Raw genomic sequence first — 24,128 nt, forward strand, 5'->3', positions numbered from 1 at the left:
AGAAACATAAGTAAAGTTAGACCTCTTATATCACTGAAAGATGCTGAGAAATTAGTTCACCCGTTTGTTTTCAGTCGACTAGATTACTGTAATGCACTCCTCTCTGGACTACCCAAAAAAGATATAAATCGTTTGCAACTAGTGCAGAATGCAGCTGCTAGAATCCTAACTAGGAAAAGAAAATCAGAACACATCACACCAGTCTTAGCGTCACTACACTGGTTACCTGTGTTATTCAGAATTGACTTTAAAATTCTGCTTATGGTTTATAAAGCCTTAAATAATCTCGCCCCATTTTATATATCGGAATGTCTGACACCTTATATTCCAAATCGTAACCTCAGATCCTCAAATGAGTGTCTCCTTAGAATTCCAAGAACAAAACTTAAAAGAAGTGGTGAGGCGGCCTTCTGCTGTTATGCACCTAAAATCTGGAATAGCCTGCCAATAGGAATTCGCCAGGCTGATACAGTAGAGCACTTTAAAACACTGCTGAAAACACATTACTTTAACATGGCCTTTTTATAACTTCATTTTAATCTTAATTTAACTTAATCCTGATACTCTGTATGTTCAATTCATCATAATAACTATTCATGGTGGCTCTAAAATCGGTACTGACCCCTACTCTCTTTTCTGTTTCTTTTCCGGTTTCTTTGTGGTGGTGGCCTGCACCACCTCCACCTACTCAAAGCTTCATGATGCTCCAACAATGATGGATGGATTAAAAGGAAGAAGTCTACGTGACCATCATCATCATCAAGCCCTTCCGTGAGAATCCTAAATCCAAAGAGGACTGTTTCATTTATGTTAGGTAGAATGCCCAGAGGGGACTGGGCGGTCTCATGGTCTGGAATCCCTACAGATTTTATTTTTTCTCCAGCCGTCTGGAGTTTTTTTGTTTTTTCTGTCCCCCTGGCCATTGAACCTTACTCTTATTCGATGTTAATGTTGATTTATTTTGTTTTATAATTGTGTCTTTCATTTTTCTATTCTTTAATATGTAAAGCACTTTGAGCTACTGTTTGTATGAAAATGTGCTATATAAATAAATGTTGTTTTTGTTGTTGTATTTACCTCAGCAGCAACACTGATGTCTCTAGTGACTCTTCCTATGAAGTCAGTAGACAGATTGGGAGAGCATGGGGCTCGTGAGGTCACTGGAAAGGGATGTGTGTCTTTTTGCAAAAATATCAGGAGTGCCAAAGGTCCAAGTCTTTAGAGTCCTGGTGTTTCCTGTTTTGCTATATAGTTTGCGAGACATGGATGCAATCCAGTGACCTGAGATGAAGACTGGACTCCTTCGGTACTGTGTCTCTCCACAGCATTCCTGGGTACTGTTGGTTTGGCTTTGTGTCAAATGACCGATTGCTCATGGAGTCATGAATGAGGCACTTTACCTGAATTGTGGGGGAGCATCAGTTATAGCACTATGGGGGTTTGGCAACCAGGAACCCGAGCTGTTCCAACATTGGGGGTGGCAGCAATGCGCTGTACCAATGCATGCTCTCCGACCTGACCTGACCTGATTATTTTACTACTTATACCCTTTGCTTTTGCCAGTGGTACACTGATACCTAAAAATAAAACAAGGATGATGTGTACATGCATACAGCCTAAGCATTAATCTGTCTATTATACCTGAATGGTCTTGCTTTCTTCTTTTCAGTCCAATCTTGCTTCTGAATATCTCCAAATGGAGGCTTAAATCCTGATAAATCCAGTGCTCTAAAGGGAAAAAGTGGGACAAGCTAACAGCAGCAGTATTTGAACCTGACAAATATTTACCAGCCTAAATTAGAAGAATGGATTAATTTAGGAAATCTATCATAATCTTGAGCAAAAGTCATATTACACTAAACACTCTCTTCATGACAAGCACTGGACATTTCTTTAATGAACCCCAAATTTAATTAAGACCACTGTACCTACTGGTCTTCTTTACTATCATTTTCTTCATTAAATTTGGATAGTGTCTACCAAATAAAAGAAAAGGCATGGTTTTTCAGTATACTTTATAACAAAATTATCATTTTATCAAAAATATAACAAAAGTAAAACCCACAAATAGGTCATTTTAGATATACTGTACAATAACATTCTCTGATCACTGTGAACTGGTTACTGTTCATTCACCTGCTTAAGCAAATTAAAGCTATGACAGATAAGTAAATATTAAAGATTGATTAAGGATTGTAAAATGAAGCAATACAATTTCATTATGTGAAATATGGTTACATTTGGCTCAAGCCATGAAGAAAGAAAGAAAGAAAGTCTTCATATAAGGTATTACAACATAGCTGGATCAAGTGGTAACTGAATAAAAAGCCATATATACTCTACAAATTAGGATTACCCTAATACAAAACAGTTAAGGAAATTTTCCCAATAAGAACAACCTTATCTCAGTTGCTGAATAACTCTCTTGAGAGAGATTGCTGCCCTTTCTTAGTTAGTAATAAGCACTTAACAGTGAAACATGAGATATGCACTCTCCCTGTAAGAATAGCCGTATAATACAATGCCTTGTACTCCGCCCATCTGAAAGTTCAGTTCTTTTTAAAGTGATAGAAACTAGCTGATTATTCTTTCAGTTTTTACAGCATTAATTAGTTTGAGGCGGTGGGTAAAATATGCAGTGGTAATCATGAGCAAGGTTGTGTCTGTTAGTGTTCTATCACTAGCTAAACATTGAAAGATTACTCAGGTACTGTGTAATATAAAATTACCTATACAAAATGCTATCACTTATGATACAGATATCTTACAAACACTAATTTCCTCATACATGGATACATAATCTGCAAATGAAAGCCGCACAACATCTTGTAGTTCCAAACAGCATCACACAGAAAAGCCACTTTCATGCAATACATACAATCACATTAAAAACTGGTTCGCTTGCCAAAAAAAGGTTGAAAACTTCTACCCTAATATACAGTTAGTAAAAGTAATAAATTGCTAGGATTAAAGTGTTTCTTATCTTTGTAATAATTCAGTTTTACTTTGTAAATTGCAATTTTCACATTTTTTGAGGAAACATAGTATTTGCTAGATTATTTTATTATATAATATTACTTATACAAAAGTGTTTGAAAAAATGTCTCTGTCAGAAATCTTGGAGAGATCAATATTATGTCTGTCATAATATTTTCTTGCAGCACTGTGTGAAGAGGCATGTGTTTATTGATTAGTCCTAAGTTGTTAGAGCAAATTTTTAATTATTCTACTTAGCTCTTGGTGTCCGCTAGTGAACAGCAGCTTTTAAAGCTAAAGGTTTTTTTTTTTTGCAATCAATTTTTGATTTTCCATCAATAAAGATGAAGTCATAAGTTTCAAATAACAAGTGTGATAGCAATGTAATAAAAAAGGCAAAACAATAATAACCAACCGCTAAATACTTTCTTGATGACATGCTTTGCCAAATTCTTTTTATTTTAAGGTACTGGAAATGAATAGTATACCACTGCACATCTTGTTTATGTTGAGCCTGCTAGCACTTGTACCACCAGATAGCTCTTTTCACACAAAGATAGGTTTTTTTTTTTACTGTTTGTAGCTTAATGTGGTCTATTTATGCAATTCAATTTCATGTTCCATAGCATACTGACAGTTTTATGTATTTTGTTCACTGATTGTGCTTTTGGCAGTTATGAAAAACACTAATATGTTGTATTCTGATGTGTCACAGATTGCCATGGAATTCTCCAGGCTGGTGTCAATAAACCTCAGCAACTCCTTTTACAGCGGCCTTGACTTGCATCTAACAAAACTCCTGGAGGTGTACAGATTAACCCGTTTTGAAGGGATATGACTGCTTTTCATCAAACCTTGACTAGGATGCAAGTTTCAGTTTTGTTTTATATATTTTTATGTTGGAGTGGATGGCTGGAAGCTTTGCCTGGCTTCTTGGTGTAATTGAAAGTTATATTTCAAACTTTTGGATTTCACATGATGGGCCTTGTAAATCACTTAATGTTCATTAGTAGTTTCTTTATAGCCCCTTAACTGTTTAACTAATAATTCTATACAGTATAGTCATTCACCTTTGAAAACTCTGATATATTCACAGTGTGGCACGCAGCTGGTGGTGGTACCCAGCCAGGACGCTCAGGAGGACCAGAGGAGGGCTTGCGCCTCCTCCAGACCACGAGGGGACGACCACCCTGGTTGCTTTGGGGACCATGGGTAAAGAGCTTTGAAGCTCAACCCTGCAGGGGCCCGTGGTCACCGCCATGGGGTGCCCCGATGCCTTTGAAGCCCTGGACCTCAGCACTTCCGCCACACCCAGAAGTGCTGGGGGGAAGAGTATCAGGGACACCCAGAGTGCTTCCGGGTACACAGCCAGTACTTCCGCCACACAGAGGAGTGTAGGTACAAGATTACTGGAGGACACCTGGAGCACACCCGGGTGGATATAAAAGGGGCTGCCTCCCTCCACTCGAGGCAAGGACAAGGCATTTGTAAGAGGCCTGGACTTTGGGGTGATTGGTGCTGAGGCACTGGGTTTGTGCACCTTATTATTGTAAAAATAGTTTAAATAAACGTGTGTTGGGTGACAAAATGATGTCCGCCTCTCTGTGTCTGGGCCAGGTTCCACAGTGGCAGGCAGGATGCTCCGCCTGGTTCAAGGTGAGGACCTTTTTTAAAAAAATTATTCTGTGGACGGCCTGGCTCAGCAGCGGAGCCCACACACGTGCTGCAGGAGCGGCACACGCACAACCCTGCAGGAGCGACTGACCCTACGGACCGCCACCGGTCTGCGGAAGGGCTGTCTTCCCCTGGTGAGAGAAGACAACAGGCGGAGCAAGAGGGCAGCGAGCACCTATGAGTGCGCTGTTGCTGGAGGTGCCTGGGACAGCATGTCGCCTAGGGAGGCCACGCCGAGGATGTCTCCTCAGACAGACGGGACCCGGGAGGTAAGTTCCCTGCTTGCCGGCAACCGGCCCTAGGGGGCTGCGTGTGTTTTGCGTGTTGCAGGCAGGGGATGCCCAGATCCGCGTCGGTGGCAGGAGCATGTCGATCCGCGGTGCTTCTTTGATGAGGCGACAGCAGGGAGAGCTGCTGGAGAGGAGTCGCTGCCACTCAGAAAGCCACGGCAGCTGTAGAGCTGCCCGGAGGCCCGTCACAGCACCAGGAGGAAGAGCAAAATGGCCGCAGACCGAAAGTCCCTCCCCGTGACAGGCACAGGATTGGATGGTGTGTTTTGTGTGCCCGCCGAGGATTGGATGAAGGCGGGACGAAGGAATGTCCATCACGTGCCAGGGAGAGACCCAAATGGACCAGAGGGAAAGGCCCACAGTAAGAAGCCGACGTGTGTTGCTGACAGACAGGTAGGCCCACCATCGGCTGACTTTCTGTCCTTGCCTGTGGCCCTGCACAAACTGGAGGAGTGCCTTCAGTCCGCAGGGCCATTATTGCAGTTGCTGAGTGCTTCCGTGCAGAGTTGCAGAAGCTGGAGGGGAAGGCGGTCGCGTCATTACAGACGCTGCGTGCTGCGGCAGAACGGTGCAATGCTGGATCCTTTGGCCGGAGCAGTACGGCAGGGAAGGTGAGTAGAGCCGACCCCATAAAGCATACGGGAGGTCCCACCGAAAAGGCCCATGAAATACATGATCAGAACCGAGTAGGGGGATCTCCAACAGTGAACGTGGCGGCGGGTGCTGTGCATGTGGCGAGGGGTGAAAGATCGAGAGGGCTGGCAGGACGGGGGCTGATGAGCGCCCTGGGTCCTAGCGCCTTATGCCCTGAGCCCGTGGCAGCCTCGCATTGTTCTACAGGGACGCAGATGGGATGGAGTCTCTTTTTATGTCAGAAGGAGACTCAGACCGTCATAGAGTCCCAGAGTAAAGGGAACAATCGAGGGGAGAATGCTGGTTCCACCGATAGGAAGGGTCGCCCTCTGAGGAGGCAGAGGGAAACCCCACAGCCGGCTGAGGTGATGGGGGCACGTGCGGTCCCGTTCAATGTCCCAGCACGGGGGACACAGAGGTCTCGGAAAGAGGGCCAGGGTGGCAAACGCCGGGGTGCCGGTCATAGGGGAGAGCGTTGCCCATGTGTGAGATGACGGGACGCCGAGTGGCGATGTCAGGGCAATGTCTCCACACCTTCTTCTGGTTTATATTTTGCAGGACCCACTGTGGAAGACCTGTCCCGCGAGCCCCCTAAGGGGGTCTCAGCTTGTAGTGGGGTATTGTGGCACGTTGCTGGGGGTGGTACCCAACCGGGAGGCCCAGGAGAACCGGAGGAGGACTTGCGCTTCCTCCAGACCACGAGGGGACGACCACCCTGTTTGATCTGGGAACCAAGGGTAGAGAGCTTTGAAGCTCAATCCTGTAGGGGCCCGTGGTCACCACCAGGGGGTGCCCTGATGCCTTTGGAGCCCCGGACTTCAGCACTTCTGCCACACCCAGAAGTGCTGGGGGGAAGAGTATCGGGGACACCCGGAGTGCTTCAGCGTACACAACCGGTAATTCCGCCACACAGGAGGACAACTGGAGCACATCTGGGTGGATATAAAAGGGGCCGCCTGCCTCCACTCGAGGCTGGAGTCGGGTGGAAGTGGACAGAGCTCGAGAGGAGAGGCAAGAGGCAGCCTGAAGGAAGGACAAGGCATTTGGAAGATGCCTGGACTTTGGGGTGATTGGTGCTGAGAACTGGGTTTGTGCACCTTATTATTGTAAAAATAGTGTAAATAAACATGTGTTGGGTGACAAAATTATGTCCGCCTGTCTGTGTCCGGACCAGGTTCCACAACAGATATACATGCAGATCTAGAACTTTATTACATTCTGTATATCCATTTACTAAGAGGTTCTTTCATGTCTAGTTAAAATGGTTCTTTAATGTCTGTAAATGTTGTAAAAACCTTTGTTTCCTGAAATTTTCATTAAGAATTCATTTTCACTTGTTTACCCATTTAGATATCAAACCAAAAAAAGAGGGCTGCAGTACTTCAGGTTCTGGCATGGTACATGAGAGAGAATCCTAATTTTGTCAAAATACCTTGCAGAGGAATTAATTTAGTCGTCGCTTCTTACAAGAAAAGGCAATGGAAAAAGAAAAAGAGGATGCAACATTGATAAGCTCCTGTTCCAAGTCTGCCGCTTCCCCCAGGAAAGCAAACTCAGTGTCAGGTGCTCCATCAATGTAATTTGAACCACAGCATTGACAGAAGAGTGTACATTCCAGCGTTTGTGTATCAGCTTTTATCCCTCCGGATCAGAGAACCAGTTCCATTGTCTCAAAACACCACTCACATCCACAGTTATTCCCTGTTTCAAATAAAAACTAACAGCGTCAGATCTGGGGTGGTTTTTGTATCATGATCGTGACTGAAAGAATAAAAGTGGGAAAAAAAAACAATAACTTTTACAAGTACTATAAATTTACACAGGCTGTTACAGACACAAATCAAATTTCACTGCACTGTGGAAGCTATCATATTATATTTGTACCTTTTGTGAAAGTGTTTATTTGATATTTGGACGTCAGGCTTCACACATTATACACTTCATGTCTACATTTTGTCATTTATTACTAAAACATGAAAAATGCTTCTGTTTTAACAATGTGTTTAGATTGTTGTAGACACAGAACACACATGAAATGTATGTATTCCAAACGACGACATATTATTTACCCTCTACAACTCCAGGCACTTCACTCCAAGATAAGCACTGAGAACCTTCTTTGTATATTGAGCTGCGGCGGTGGGTGAGGGGATGGGAAAGCAGGCTACTTGCGGATTGTGCTGATCAACACATTTACAACACAAAATACGCTGACGGAGAGGTGAGAAGGGATTTGAGGTAGGCCGGGATTATGAGTGTTTTCCTAGGCTTTGGTAATTCTAGTGTTAAGCAAGTGGAATGTGTCCGAGTTACAAATTAGTAACAATTCTGCTAGTGATTTATTCAAAAGTAGAATCATAAAGGCATTTGTATCCCTGCTCTGAGGTCAAAATCTTTTAATTGGAGGAGTTGATAAGTAAAGTATATATTGAATGATGTTTGAAATGGCATGGGATTGGAATTCTACTAGTACACAGTAGAATCTTCCTTGGGTACCCAATCTGCCATCTATTCTTTTAATCTATTTTTATGGTGGTAAAATAAAATTAGTACCTCACATTTTTTGTTTTTTACAAATCACAGATTATACAGCAACATGATATATTTGTTAAGGAGTCAACCATTTTTACTTAAAATCTTGGTTTCTTGGACCAACCAAACCCCAGATGGCCATTCAATGTAGTTACATATATCAATACTAAGATAAGACCCACAGGGTATTAGAACATGTACACTACCCTCCTACTATCCTACTAAACTGTGCAATGTAAAATAAAGAAAATATATCCTTTATATGCGTTACAAAGGTGAAGAAAATTAGCTGCAACAGAAATGCACTGAGCTGGAAAAATAAGCATGTCACTAAACCCCTAATGTCCAGTTTCTGATCTTGTGATCAAGCCATCTGCACCCCTTCCCCCCACAAATAGACATTAAAGTCACTGCATGATATTCTATATAAACAATTCCTCAAAAAAAGGGGGAAAAGTCATTCAGTGTACAGAATCATGTAAGTATTTCTTTGATAGTGAATAACACTGAAAATAGTAAATCTGAGTTCTAATAAAGGAATGAAATCAGCAGATACCTCACCTAAGGCAAAAGTGCTTGTGTGCAGAGTTGTAGATGGAAGCAGGTGGCAGTGTGCTTAAGCCAACTCGTTTTTCCTAATAAAACACCTAATGTACTATTTTGAAAAACTAACCTGAATAATAAATACTACTGACTTAAAGCACTACAACTATAGCAGCAAGTCTGAAAAAGCAAGACTAGGATATAGATTATCTGCCAGGATAAATCTTCTGTTGCAGGGATGCTGGTGACAAAGAAAAAGTTCCAGTCACTTGAAAGTTGTCTATAGCCTCCGTAGTCTATTTCCAGTTGTCAAAGGTAATTTTTCCTGAAGCATGGGACAGCTTAACCCATGCAGGGTACAGTAAGAAAGGGGTAACTCTGCAGCACAATCGCTTTCAACACCAAGCTGCATAGTCTTTCTTGCAGTTGCAACAAATCAATCAGCAAAGAAATGGATACAGGGTATGATGGCCTTCATTTGCTAGATGGGGAGTTTCTTACTACGTGGATAACCACGAGGCAGTAATTCTAATTTAAATTTTTTTTACATCAGCAGTTTCTGTTGAAATGGATTTTTGTGCAAGAAATAATTCCTGTGGCATTACTCAAACCTTGTAATACATGGAATATTACCTACCACAGCTTTTTCAAAAGCCATTTCTACTTTCCAAGTTTTCCTTGATCTCAATGCACACATTGCAGGGTTTATTCCTGTCTTTGCGTTCAATCATTTTTGCACTTAAAGATGGCATGCAACCCTCTTATAGAAATGCTTTATAGGCAATAAATTTTCAGTAACTAGTTATGAGCACTTACACTTTAATGTCCACTTTTGTTTCTGCCACCACGACAAGTTCTTGCTGAAGAATTACATTTCTTACTCTGGAATAAAAACAAAAGTGTAAAGTATTTCTGATTCAAAGAGGTATACACCAGAATCATAACCATTGTACATAACAGAATAGTACTAAATAGTTAAGGATGTCTTTTGGTTCTAGCTTAAACAATTAAAAACGCACAGTTTTTCTTTCTTACATAAACCTTGGAAACTATAAGGCCATCTTGTTTATTGTATGAAAATGACCATATGGTTATTTTGTTTTTTTATAGTTGTCATAACAACCAAAATATATGAAGATCACCATTATTGAAAATGTTTTGATCCTTTAAAAGTGTGATGGATTTCTGAAGTGGAAAACATGGTAAATGTCATTAGTTTCTTCAAGAACTTTTTTCTTTAACTAGATGTTTAATCCTGGAAGGAGGAGTGATGAATTATTCTGCATCTTTAAGTCATTATTGTAGCCAGATTGCTTTGTGTTAAATTTCTTTTCTCTTTTATTTCTGGTTTAATAAAAAAAAAATATAGGGTAGCACATAATCCAGCAATATATTTGCCTAAGATAACTTCAGAACAACAAGCAGCACACTCACTTTATTCTCGTGGCATTCTTTTTATTTACGTTTTCTGCAGCAGCCTCCTTCTGTCGCATAAGGTTCTGTAGCAATTCAGAGCCATTCATTTCCTCCTCTTGAAATTTTTTATCCATCTTACGTTTATGTTCCAGTAAAGCATCATATTTTTCTTTCAAATTACTGTTTTTCTCAAGTATATCCATTTTCAAGTTGTGAAATTTCTGTGTTTTCGCTTTAACATCTTCCAAGGCTGTGACCAGTTTGGATATCCTGGGCAATAGAAGAATACATATATATATATATACTAGCAAAATACCCGCGCTTCGCACTGGCGGAGAAGTAGTGTGTTAAAGAAGCAATGAAAAAGAAAAGGAAACATTTTGAAAATAACGTAACATGATTGTCAATGTAATTGTTTTGTCACTGTTGTGAGTGAAGAGTGTTGCTGTCATATATATATATATATATATATTTGCACACACACACAAACATATATATACATATCTATACATATACACATATATATATATACACACACACATATATATATATATATATATATATATACACATACACACATATATAAACATATATATACATATACATACATATCTACATATATACACACACAGCTATTTAGTATCAGCTGCTTGTTAAAGCGGATAACTCCGCTCTTACGTGCAAGTCTGTGTGGATATTATGAACTATCGTATTTGTTCAAGTTCTATTTAAATTTTAAATAGAAGGAATTTTTATTTAGTCGACAGAAATATCTTTGGTAGGAATGGTAAAACAGACAGGAATATTATTCCTGAATAAATCAACTCAAACCTTAAACAACTTATAATATTTTGCTCTCCATAAAAATATATCCTGTCTAAATTATACAAGTTAGAAATAAAGTAAACGTTAAAAGAACAAACATTCAAATTTCTTTACTCTTATGTAATTTTATATAAAAATAAACTTAGATTTTAAATATCCCAAAAGATTTTGCTCTCCATAAAAATATATCCTGTCAAAATTATACAAATTCAAATATGAACATGCTGCATAACAAAACCTGGAAATATAAATAAAATGTGTTCCTTTCAGCAATAACAAATCAAATCATTCAGTTGTCTTTGCTCATATGTCATTTTAGAGCTGGGCGCCTGGCATCTTTTTGGCAACAAGTTCGTTTCAGGTTCTGTGTTGTGGAGATTCTCAGGATGGATTGCAGGTGCTCATCAGTGAGGCGACTCCTGTGTGCTGTTTTGTTAGTCTTTATCACTGAGAAGAGCTTCTCACACAGATATGTGCTACCAAACATGCACAAGGTTCGAGCCGCATGTAGACGACTTTTTTTGTTCTTCAAAGTCACCAAAGCGCCGTGCAAACTCAGTCGCTCAGTTTATCAGCAAAGTGCGTGTTGGGAACACCGTAGTTTGGTTTAACATTACTTGGCAACAGGGAAAGTGGGGCAAGTTGCACTGGTGCATTTGTGTCTCCCATAAAAGCAGCTTCACTTGAAATCACTTTGTGATTGTGCGGTTAAAGCGTCCGCTGAAGTGTCAGATTCTTATTTAATTATCTGCTTTCTGTATCTTCTGCATTGCATTCAGGTTACCCTGATGTTTTGTCTCATAGTGCCGTCTTAGATTAAATTCTGTAATTACAGCCACATTAGCTCCACAAATGAGACACACGGGTTCAGTAAACATATTCTCAGCCTCCCATCGGTTTTAAAGGCTCTATTTTCAGAATCAACTTTTCTCTTCAGCATCGTGTGAGCTAGCCGCAATAACTTGCAGCATCATAAGGTAGACTTGATTAGCGCGGTAAGTGTTAGCAAGGCAGCTGAAGCGCTGCATTATGGGATCTGTAGTTTATTGTGTTACCAGCGCTTCATATACCGGGCTTTAATAACAATAATACAGTATATAAAATGATCTGCGGGCGGATATAATTACGCCGGGCGGATGTGGCCTGCCCTTGAGTTTGACACATATGGACTAAATAGAACTTGAAAAGATATATTTTTCAAATGTGATCGCGCAATTCAGATAGAGTTGGCACTACAGCCTGCATGCCTCAATAAGTCATCCTCCTCGCTCTTACTTTTTACCGTTCATCTAATGAATACACTGAGTATGGCTTTACCAAAACAATCATTGATGGCGAATAAAGTATCCATTATTCGAGTATGTAGATCGGGATATATATATACATATATATATACCAGCGTATCATAGCGAAGTAGTGTGTTAAAAAGCTAGAAAAGAAAAGGGAACATTTTAAAAATAGCGTAACATGACTGTCAATATACAGTATTTGTTTTGTGAGTGTTACTGAGTGTTGCTGTCATCAAGGATTTGATTATCATTATTTCTTTCAATCAGGTTCGTATTTGTAGGATGTGTTGTGTTCAAGTTACATTCCGTGTTTGTCAATCGTTGTAAAGATGACAGGTTTCATTCATCGATTCGTTTCTTACTGCATCAATAAACAGCTCGTCTTCTTCTTTATCTGAGACCTGACACACTGCATGCACGGGTTTTTACACTGTCTTCCTTTAGCGGGACATTGACTTTTCCAACGTGTGCTTTGTTTTGGATTTATGAATATGCTTGTATGTATCAGGCGCTTCATATTTTTGCTGCCTTTTCAATTGTGTAATTCGGTTTTGTTCAGCGCTCTTTGGAACTGTTGCTTTTATCTGTGCACTCGTCAGTTCCGTGAGCCTCGGTGTACATGCATCGAAGGTTCCCAGCTGTGCTGGTGCCATCTCGTGCTATGTCCATGGCTGTATTTAATGTTACCTTAGTCCTGGCACTTAAAACTTTCTCGCAGTTTAGCTGAGTTTGTGTCAAACACCACCCTGACCATCTCATCTTCCTCTCCATAAGCACAGTCCTTCACCCGTGAATATTTACCCGTGGCAGTTTGCTATTGGATTGCCGCTGACGGACGACCTTATATGGGCAGGCACTAAATTACAAGCGCCAGCGTAGCCTGTCTATGAACTTAATTTAAAGTGTAGGTTTACATCGTGCTTTGTTTCGAGTAGCAGAACTCATGAATATGGTTGTATATGTCACTTTCGCTTCGCTTCTTATTGTTTCGCTGCCTTCTCAATTATATAATGCATGTTTTCTTCAGCGCTTTTTTGAGGTCTTCCTGGTTTTCTGTGTACTGCGTGATTACATGGGAGGCGTGATGATGTCACCGAAACTCCGCCCCGGCGTTGAAGCTCATCTCCATTACAGTAAATGGAGAAAAACTGCTTCCAGTTATGACCATTACGCGTAGAATTTCGATATAAAACCTGCCCAACTTTTGTAAGGAAGCTGTAAGGAATGAACATGCCAAATTTCAGCCTTCCACCCACACGGGAAGTTGGAGAATTAGTGATGAGTCAGTGAGTGAGTGAGTGAGTGAGTCAGTGAGTGAGTGAGTGAGTGAGTGAGTGAGTGAGTGAGTGAGTGAGTGAGTGAGTGAGTGAGTGAGTGAGGGCTTTGCCTTTTATTAGTATAGATTTGGCTGATAATTTACCATCACTGATACTGATACCCTAATACAATGTGAAACACAGTGTCTCTTCCACATTCCTTTGTATGGTTTACTGAAGCCCATCTACTGATCAGGGGCCCTCCCAAAGCACTTCAACCTTCCATGGCTCCTTGTCATGCAATGCTGTGATTTTTTTGCACTGCCTCATACTTCTCACTTGGGGTCAGAGGCAACACAATCTGCCTTCAACTTTCCACAAACTATGAGCTAATCCATGCCAGGATGTTTCTTGAGAGTCACCAGCAAACATGTACCCTGTCTAACTGATATAAGCAGAGGACTGTATTACATAAGAGTTGTAAGTATTGCACTTTAAGTGCTTAATTATATATCCCGCACTGGCTCTCTCCCTGCTTTCCGTCACACACTCACAAACTCCATATGACTTCTTTTATCGCTGGAATCTCAGGATGGCTCTGCCCTTTCTGACAGTCTGCAGACACTAAGCTCAGTCAAAATGTTAATGCAGCATAACACTTATTAAATTAAACATAAATCTTTCAGGTTGGCATTTTTACTACGGGTAGTCTCGGGTTATAGCAATTCCACAGATAGAAATCAATGCATAAAACCCCCAAATTTTCTTTTTATTTCAATTTCAATCAATATTCCTGTAGTGAATTCCATTGTTTATTTATAAATGAAGCAAATTAGTTTGACATAGGTGATTACTTAGCAGCTGTCATTAAAGTGAAGAACAGTACTGCACATTATCACCACCTTCAATTACTTTATACATTCATGGGCACATGTCACCAAATGCATCCAACAGGATGCACAGTAAGCTCAGTCACAAGTAAGCAGCTTGACTGGCAACTGGTTATCTCAGTATCTTAAATATGTGTCCCAAAGAGTACATCTGTTGGAAGAGTGATGTGACACAATTAGTGATCCCTCATTAAAAGTAGGACATGCTGCTTAATAATAGGCTCTATCACAGATAAACAGATAGAAAGGTAAATGTTCATTTAGTTGAGAGGGTTTGGAACCTGCTGGTTGTAAGTCTGGTCAGTATCCTAGTATGCCTTGCAGCTATGGTGTCTCAGGAAGTACAGTTGCTGGGAGGAGGAAGTGACTCTCCCAGCTCTCTCATCTTTGTTGAGGCATCATCATTAGTTGGTGATGGCTTTTTGTGCTATCATTACACCTTTCCCAACTTTGTGAAATATGCAATCTTTATCAAAAACTATAAGATGTTTAAGCATAAGGTCAACATAGTGTACATACAAATGGCTTATTTTACTTTATTTTTGTTTTTTGATTCAAAATAAAGTAATATTTCTTCACTATAATTCTATTAATAAGTAACAAATGTTTTTTTATGTGTAAAAATAAGTAATAAAGCATTGTGCACTGTTGTCGATATGTACATTAATAAACATTTTCAATGCAAGTTCTGGGTTACGAATGATGGCAGGAATGCCACCTATACTTTAAATAATGCATCTCATATTTGTTCCATGTATTTCACTAATGAGCTATAGAAAACTGTAAACAAGTTTAAATTGCATTGATTTGAGCTGTTTTGCTATTTACAATGTGTATTTTCCACACTTAATGCAAGATAAGATTTGGTGTGAATGGCAAGTGGAAAGCAATGTAGAATTTCTGGTTGAGAACAACAGAAGAAGTATGCAGTTCGACTAAGGGGTCACAGAGACACAAGGAGATGTGGTGGAAGAATGTTAATTTAGTGGTGGTAATATATGGAAAGATGAGGTTCTAAAAAGAGTAGCAGAAAACAAATCCTGAAAGTGACAAGAAAATATATTAGCATGCAAAGAAAAATGCTAGAAAAAAAGTTTAAAAAGCAAGAAAGAAAGAAAAATGGCCTTTTGCAAGTAATCTGCAGAGGAAGGAAGAAAAAAGAAGATGGCAAATGATGGACAAAATGTAGCAATAGCAGTAGCATTGTTACAAGAAGGTAATTGCTTGAAAAATGCTAAAGAGAACATCATAAATTATACTACAGGCCTTAAAGACACTTAGGAGAAGTATAAAGAGAAGGACAAGATAGTACTAGAGAAAATGGTATGGGAAGAAAGCAAAACACAGATGTTTTCATGTCTGTGAAAAGAACAACAAAATAGATCTTTGTTGTCAGGAAAAAGCAGAAAAAGCACAAAGCAAAGGGACAGAACCTGTTGTATACATCTGTTGATCTGGAGATGGCATTTAACAGGGTGCTACAAAATGAAGTCAGGTAATCATTGAGAAATTTACAGTATGTGTGGACAAGTCAGCAAACTGGGATATAGAAAGTTTTCAAATGAAAGCTGAGCTTCATCAGGGCTTCATTCTAAGTCCATTGCTTTTCAAGATGGTGATTGTGGTGGTGACCAGAGAAGTGAACAAAGGATTGCCATGGAAACTTTTATACTCTGATGATCTCATATTTTAAGGCAAAATGTAAAGTGAAACCAAATGAGAAAATTCTGAAATGGAAAGCTATTTTACATGCAAAATACCTCAAAGTAAATTAAATAAAAAACAAAATGACAGTTTAAGGTGAAGGGACTGGAAATGTAAAGGAGGTGGGTACATGGCTGTGGGGTGTGGATGACTGAGGTATTATTCTAAAAGTGATACTGATAACAATTCAAGTCAGCAAAGTAGTGGTAATTAATTCATCCATCTATCCATCCATTTATGTTTTTGACTCTTTTGTCTTTTGGCAGCTGGAGCCAATTACAATCCTAAATGGCCTAAGTATGAATGAGTTGGCCATGCAATGGACTTGTATCCAGGTCAGACAGAGAGAGAGAGACAGACATTGTAGAATGGGTGCTTTGTTAGATCTGTGTTTGTAGGGCAAAATGATTGACATAAGACAGAGACACACTTTGTGAGATCCCTAGAATAAGAAAAGACAAAGCAGTTTAGTATCTGGCCAGAGCAGATGCTAGAATACCAACAGGGAACAGTAAAGCCTTTATTTAAAGCAGGTGCTCAAATAGTTGTTATTCCAGGGAAGGGGATGAAGACTACTTTAACAGAAGTTCCCTAGATAGCTAAAGGGCAACATGTGAGTAACTTGTATTATAGCTGATCCTCTCCTCTATACTAGGTGGGATTCAATAAATAGCTGGTGCTCAGCTGAGGCTGATGGAAAGAGTTCTACATTGATGGCCCAAAGATGGTTAAACCGCATAACTGATATGGAAGTAGTTCCAGCAATTTCACTGGAAGTAGGCCCATGGATGAGGTATAGGATCACCTCATAACCTGGGGACTAGTTCAGTCTGGTGTCAGTAGGAGAGTGAGAGCATGGGCTTCACTGGAGGATGGACAGTAGATCAGGATTGAGAGAGAGAGAGAGAGAGAGAGAGAGAGACACACACAGAGAGGTAAAAGTGATACTTGGAGTGACCATTTTGGTACTTAATTGGGTATGTGAGTGGCCACTAACAGTTTGAGAGGAATTTACCTGTATGTTTAAACCATTAAAAGCTAGTTATTTACCTTCTGATTACTTGGCATTATGTTTATACCTTGGGTTTATGCCTCTCAAACAATATATGAAAAGGCTTCAACTCATGTAAAATTTATAGGATACAGATGAGGCACTCAACATCTTAAAAGACCACTGTGACCAATGCCAACATTGGACTCTATGAAAGTTTTCACTATTATTGTTCATTTTAACTAAAACCCCTAGCCCCTTCCCCCTATTTCGTAACAGTCACATCCATTCTTGACTGGGATCTCCAAGTACCAAAGCAAAGAAAGAAAGAGCAACAGATCTTTATTACGTTAGGAATAGGGTATCTTTAGTGCACAGTTTATACTGTTAGACTCTGACTGCTTTCTCTTAATCTTCATTAAAAATTACAAATTAATAATATTACCATAATTTCAGAAAGGAAGAAGTCTATGAAAATAATTAGTTTATTAGGGCAGATCTGCCATGAGATGTTATTTGCCTTTAAAACAATGCATACTTTAAGGCTTTATGTATTGGTTTTACAATCACAAGTCAATCAGACTATCATATAGTTAGCACTTTTACACATCACTATTCGTTCTTTAGTATAGCTGAAATATATTTATAAACAATAATATCTTTTAAAAATTAGGCAGGATCAAAGATTTAATTTGCCTTTAAGCGTCTATTTTTATATCTGAGCAACTGCTTTTTTGTTTGTTTCTGTTCTGAGAAAACATTATCTTATATTGTTATTTGAATGTCTCAGTTAAGAAGTTTAAGTATGTGAGATATTATGGAGTGCATGAACAGCACACATTCAATGAAATCACTTAAAATTTATAATGAAGGATTATTTAAGAAATCATAATCTGTATTCCACCTCACCTGGCATACTGCTCATTTAGTTCACCATCTCTTAGCTTCACTTGATCTTTAAGGTCCAAAACTTGACAAGCCAACTGAAACCAAAGCACAGTCATTAAAAATGTAAATTATTTCCATGTGTTTATTCAAATTTAATGTAGTCTTATTTTGTAATTCATTCCACTTAAAAACTACTTCAAAAATAAAGTATGTTGAAATGTTATTACAGTATCTGAACAAATCATCAACAAAAAAAAGGAGAAAGAACAAAATCAGGTTCACATGAGGAAAGGATGAAAAGGAAGACAAAAATAAAACATTTGTAAGGAATCTATGTATTTTACCTTGCTATATATTATAAAGAGCAGAGAAATTGAACAACTTTACGTGTTGTTTTTTTTCCAATATTAGGCCACCCTTCCTGTAAAAATGTCAATTCAATTTAAGAGAAGGATGCTCAATGATTTAGATAATGATTCAAAAAGATTTTGGAAGCTTTGAGCACTGTTTAATGAAGAATTTAATTAATATGGTAACTTTATTGCTTTCAGAATTTCTAAAAGATATTCTAGTATTCCACAAGACCTTCTCATCACATGAAATTTGACTTAATATCCAACAAAGGCAAGTTTCCAGAAACCTCTTCTTTTAATTATACTCTAGTGATTTTAAATGTAAATATTTTATTTAAAATATGTTACTCAGCAATGCCTACAACTTGCCTACTTAGCTTAACTTAACCTGGTAAATGCCTTGTAGCCGCTTGGAAATCACATAAAGCTGCCCAATTTACTTAATGTTCTATGCCAGGACAGGCAGGTCTCAGGTTTTGATGGTCTCTACTTATGGCAGATGTTTACAAATTAAGCTAATTTTGACACTTATGTATAAGCAGCAGCCATCACTAACACGAAGAAATAGTACAGCAGTAAACATCAAATGTCACAATTTCATCTTCTTCTTTTGTGCACATTTATTATCAAATATAAATGGGGGCATAACCAGCTACACAATAAACTCAGGCACAGGTAAGCCACTACTGTAGATTGGCTGCTAGCTGTTTAACCAAGCAGCAGAAGCCACTGCTTGTAATTCCCAGCATCTTAAATACAACCTTGCATCAGTGTTATTTCAACACTTTGAGGTACTACATCATTATCAAAAACTGAATAATGTTTAAGACTAAGATCAACATATTGCATATACCTCTTGTTCGGTTTAAATTATTTATCACAGTAATATTGATTCACTGTCATTTTATTGATACTTTTAAAATATTTTTTCTGTAAATAAATAATAATGCATTATGCATTTTTGTTTTTACATTAAATGAAATTATCAAGCTAATATAAAAATTATATTTTTTTGTATGTTGCTTACCCCATGAGGTTTGTAGTGATGGCTGAGAAAAAGAAAATGCCAGCTACTTAGTTGTATTCTTACAATTTTCTTGCTAAAATATTGAGTTTTTGAAATTAATACAGGACACTTGACCAATGAATAAGTAGGACAGAAGGATCTTAATTTCAAAACATGTTTTAAGCATGTTTGTACACTGCCCTGGTACATACAAAAATAATCTCAAAAAATCAGCATTAGATACAAAAATAGATTTTCAAGGCATGAGAAATGGTCAAATCTGTCAAAAAAGCATAATGGTGAAGTGTCATTTTACTTTGTAAGACCTTATTCGTCTCTAACTTTCCAAGAAATCTTTAATTTATTGCTGTACATATTACAAAATCAATGTCATGAAGTAGTAAACATTATTCTTTTTTCACTAATTGGAGGTTCACTAAACTTGGTTCTGTAAGCAGGATATTAACAGAAGTGAAATCCACCAAACAAACCCAATACTTTGACAACTTGTCATAAATTGTACAGGAGTCACAACTATGCTACTATAACAAAGCCTGGAGGGGTATGAGGCTATCATTTTATTTCAAACATACAAAATACTGTAGAATCTCAATCTCAAATAATGTCACCTTACAGTAAAGAAATAAATACTTGAAAATCTGTTTTCAAAGTTAATGTCGGCACATGACTTGTTTTTTACCTGTGGAATCTACTTTCAGGGGGAATGTTGGTTTTGCAAAATAAATCAATAACTTGACAATATGCCAGTCTTTGCTAAAGAAAGTCCCATAGTATGAAGCAGTTATCCCCTATTCTTGATGGTAGGAATGGAGTTGCACTGACACTGAAAATGTAATAAGTCTTGACTATTTACAGCACATTAATTCATCTGTTCATTTAAGAAAACAATTAGTCTTTTGAAATATGATATAATAATTTTCCACCTGCAGTTTTACGCATAAGTGTCAAGGACATTTGCTGAGGAGCGATAATGAATATGTGGGGAGAAAGAGTGATAGTAATGGAAGTACAGAGCAAGGTAAAGTGGTGGGAAAAAAAAAAAACACATCAACCCCACACAGAAGTGTCAAAAGATTAAGAAGAAGAAAAAAGAAAATGAAGAAGATGAAGACAAATTCTTGTAAATTAGAGCATGTGGGCTTTTTTCAGAATGGAATAATAATTCATATTTTTCATTTAGACTACATAGAAACATAGAAAATTGGTCTTGTCCGTTACGGGAGATGGGCGTCTGAAGCGGAGCTCCGTAGGCAGAGGCTTTATTTTTTTCACTTATTTCTTGTTATTTTGAGGTATTCTGTATTTACCCGACCCGAGGGGTTTCCACTATAATATATAAACATGAGTAACAAGAAAGGGGGTCAGAAAGAACCGGAAAGGAAACTTAAAGCTACATCCAACTCTAGACAGACATCAAGCCCAAGTGGACCTGGAACAGGCAGGTGAATGCACAGACTTCCCAGGACCCCGCTCCACTGCAAATTATCCAGTCGAGATCAAAAATGGGAGTGAAAATGGGAGCGAAGGTGCAAGCAATGCAGGTCACGAGAGCTCGCTGATTCCAGTAGATTACTTGAAGCCAGACATGGCCTTGCCATCCGTGCTTTCATTCATTCCTCGCGAGCCCGAAACATCGGCTGTAACCGGGGTTGCCACTCCACCTGCGGAGCACGAAAGCCAAAACGATTTCTCCAAACTGAGGGAAATGATCACAACATTGGCCACGGCCATAAGTGAGCTTAAGAAAGACATTCAGAAAAATATGAAGAGAGATAATAAAGACCTGGAAATGCGTCTATACAATTGTTTTGACGCGACCTTTAAAGGTATGCTGGGGAAAATTGTGGAACACATCCAAGAAAATACGTCTAAACTGAAGAAGCTTGCCGATCAGCTGGATGATGTTAAGCAGACATTCACAGCCCAAATTGAAACAGTGGAACAATTGGCATCTAACGCCGATGGAAAAGCTACAGCTGCGAATTCTGAATGCAAGAAATTCGGACACAGACTTGCTGCTCTGGGAGATGGATGCAGAAGGAATAATATTAGAATCGAAGGTCTACCTGAGAATCGTGAAAGTCCAAACCCAGTGAAATTCACAGTTGAACTATTCTCTAAAATAATTGGAGAAGAATTTAAATCAGATACCAAGATAGCAGCAGCTTATCGCATACGCGGATCAAATACCTTTTAACCTAGGTCTTTTATTGTCCGCTTCGAGAGATTACTATGTAAGCTAGATGTGATGGCACTTCTCAGACACAAGCAAGCGATTATATTTGAAAATAACCACATTCGTATTTTCCTGGATTTCTCTCCCGTAACAGCTGCTAAATGTGCAGCCTTCTACAACATTAAACAGTGGTTACGGCAAACCGATATCAAATATAGCCTCTTGTATCCTGCCAAACTGAAAGTGGATTTTCAAGGCCAATACCATGTCTTCTCCTGCAAGGAGGAAGCAGAAAAGAAATTAAGGAAGCTGATCCCGACACTTTTTTGAAACACAATAGTGAGTCGCATCCTGTCTTGCACGGCAAGTACTGTAGATATCACCTGCTGTCTGATCCACTTGTAATGATATTATTATGTAATGGTATTATAATTATAATTATACATCCTTTTCATTACTCGGACGCTTTCTGTTTATGTTTTACTTACAGTTATAGATGTGTGTGTGTGTGTGTGGAAGAAATTAATATATATTTTTTTTTACTGCCCTAAAGTAGACTGTTTAACATCATACCCTTGGTTTATTGTTACTGTTATTATTGCATTTGGATCTACTATGCTTATCCTGGACCACTTTTTAACACCATTCACTGGGTTTTATTATCTTAATACTTTAAGATTGCAGAAGATTATATTTTATGCTTATAGTTTGTTAATGATTATATTTAGGCATATAGTATATAGTCTATATTGCATATAGACTTTATTGGCAATAGCTATCTCTACTTTTAATCCTCAAAAGCTGCATGTGGGGGGCTTGTTTTGTTTTGGACGTGCTGTGTCTCTAGGTATGTCAGAGGACCGGGACTCTGTGAAGTGGAGTCCAGCCTCACGTGGGGAGGCAAAATGGGGGAGTGGGGGATAATGGGGGGAGAGAAAAAGACCAGGCTATATCTAATCTATCCTTTTAAACCTTATAATTACAACTATCAATGTAACAATAGGCTGCATGGCAATAGCTTGTGGGGAAATTGGAAATTAATGTTAAAGCTGTCTCACTTCCAGTTAAAACTATAAAATGACATCAAAAATTCAGAATCAATGTCTCCATGATGGAACAGTTAGCTTTGTGAGCTGGAATGTTAAAGGCCTGAATCACAATTTAAAGAGAAAGAAAGTATTCTCTCACCTAAAAGGTTTAAACGCTAAAATAGTATTTTTACAGAAGAACCACTTACTAAGCAAGGATCAGTTCCGGCTGCAAAAAGACTGGACTAGCCAAATGTTCCAATCTAGCTTTACAAAGGAAACTAGAGGAGTGGGAATTTTCATACATAGAACAGTCTCATTTGTAGCATCGGATGTAGTATCTGATCCGGAAGGGAGATATGTGATTGTCATGGGCAACTTCTTAAATTGTAAAGTGATTTTGATAAATGTTTATGCACCTATTATTGATGATAAGGAATTCGTTCAAAATGTATTTGAATCCATTCCCAATGTGAACACTCATAAAATTATAATGGCTGGGGACTTTAGTTGTGTTTTAAACCCACTCTTAGATAGGACTCCTGTCACAGGGGAGATGACATCTAACACAGGTAAGACAATTACACAGTTTGTAACTGACCACAACTTATCAGACTCCTGGAGGTTTCTAAACCCAAACTCAAGAACATATTCATTCTACTCACTAGTACATCATTGCTACTCAAGAATTAATTATTTCTTTACAGATAATAATTTCTTGCCTACGATTAAATCTTGCAAGTACGACGCTATTTCCTACCATGCACCTCTGATCTTGGAGCTAAAGTCATTATGCCCCACACATTCACCTAGCAGATGGTGTCTTAACCCGCTTCTATTAGCAGATGAGAACTGTACAGAATTTATAGCCAAACAAATCAGCTTCTTCCTAGAGACAAATAGATCCTCAGAGGTGTCTGCAGGAATACTCTGGGAAACTCTTAAGGCCTTCTTAAGAGGACAGATTATTTCATATCTTTCCAACAGGAATACATTAGAAACCTACGAAAGTACCAGAGCTAAGAAGCGAAATTACTAAAATAGATGAAGAACATGCCAGGCATCCAAGTGAGGCTCTACATTGGAAAAGGCAGGCTCTGCTTTCAGAACTCAACCTCTTGACAACTAAAGAAACTGAACAACTAATTTATAAATCAAGACATCAATACTATGAACGCGGAGAGAAATCTAATAAGGTTTTAGCTCAACAAATCCTTAACACTAGAATTACCAGAGCCTACGAAAAAACTTGTAAATCCATCCCACCTTAAATCACTTCTTAAAATTGTTCACAGCTCTCCACCAGTGTCTTTTGTCATCTAAATGTGCTGATAAAAATCAGGCTGCAAGCAGCCGGCTATTCCATCCCCCCACCGACTTAGAACGTGTACAAACTTCTCCCAGCTCATGCCTTGATTGATTTTCTGGGTGTAAAGTGGAGTTTTAGAGTGGAAATAATAGATCGTAGTTTGGAACACACGCATTTCATGTCTGTTCCGTTTCTACAGTAATCTGTGTAAACACATTGTTAAAACAGAAACTTTTTTATATTCTACTAGTAGATGACAAAATGTAGGCATAAACTATATAATGTATGAAGCCTGAAGTATCAAAGAAATACTTTCACAAAAGCTACA

The 24,128-nt window shown here is 38.7% G+C and overlaps 1 protein-coding gene across 3 annotated transcripts in view; it reads right to left on the reverse strand.

Moving 5' to 3' along the window:
* Positions 1 to 24,128, reverse strand: part of LOC120523929 (protein Atg16l2-like) — a 202,292-nt gene that overhangs the window by 139,408 nt on the left and 38,756 nt on the right. For all 3 annotated transcript variants that reach the window (XM_039745640.1, XM_039745639.1, XM_039745641.1), the window contains 4 exons: positions 17,929 to 18,002; positions 10,083 to 10,334; positions 9,465 to 9,530; positions 1,642 to 1,728 (listed from right to left, as the gene is read on the reverse strand). In XM_039745640.1, coding sequence (XP_039601574.1) covers positions 1,642 to 1,728; positions 9,465 to 9,530; positions 10,083 to 10,334; positions 17,929 to 18,002 — 479 coding nt within the window. The remainder of the gene's footprint in view (positions 1 to 1,641; positions 1,729 to 9,464; positions 9,531 to 10,082; positions 10,335 to 17,928; positions 18,003 to 24,128) is intronic.

The sequence above is a fragment of the Polypterus senegalus genome, chromosome 2 (assembly GCF_016835505.1).
Source record: "Polypterus senegalus isolate Bchr_013 chromosome 2, ASM1683550v1, whole genome shotgun sequence".
Classification (NCBI taxonomy): Eukaryota; Metazoa; Chordata; class Cladistia; order Polypteriformes; family Polypteridae; genus Polypterus; species Polypterus senegalus.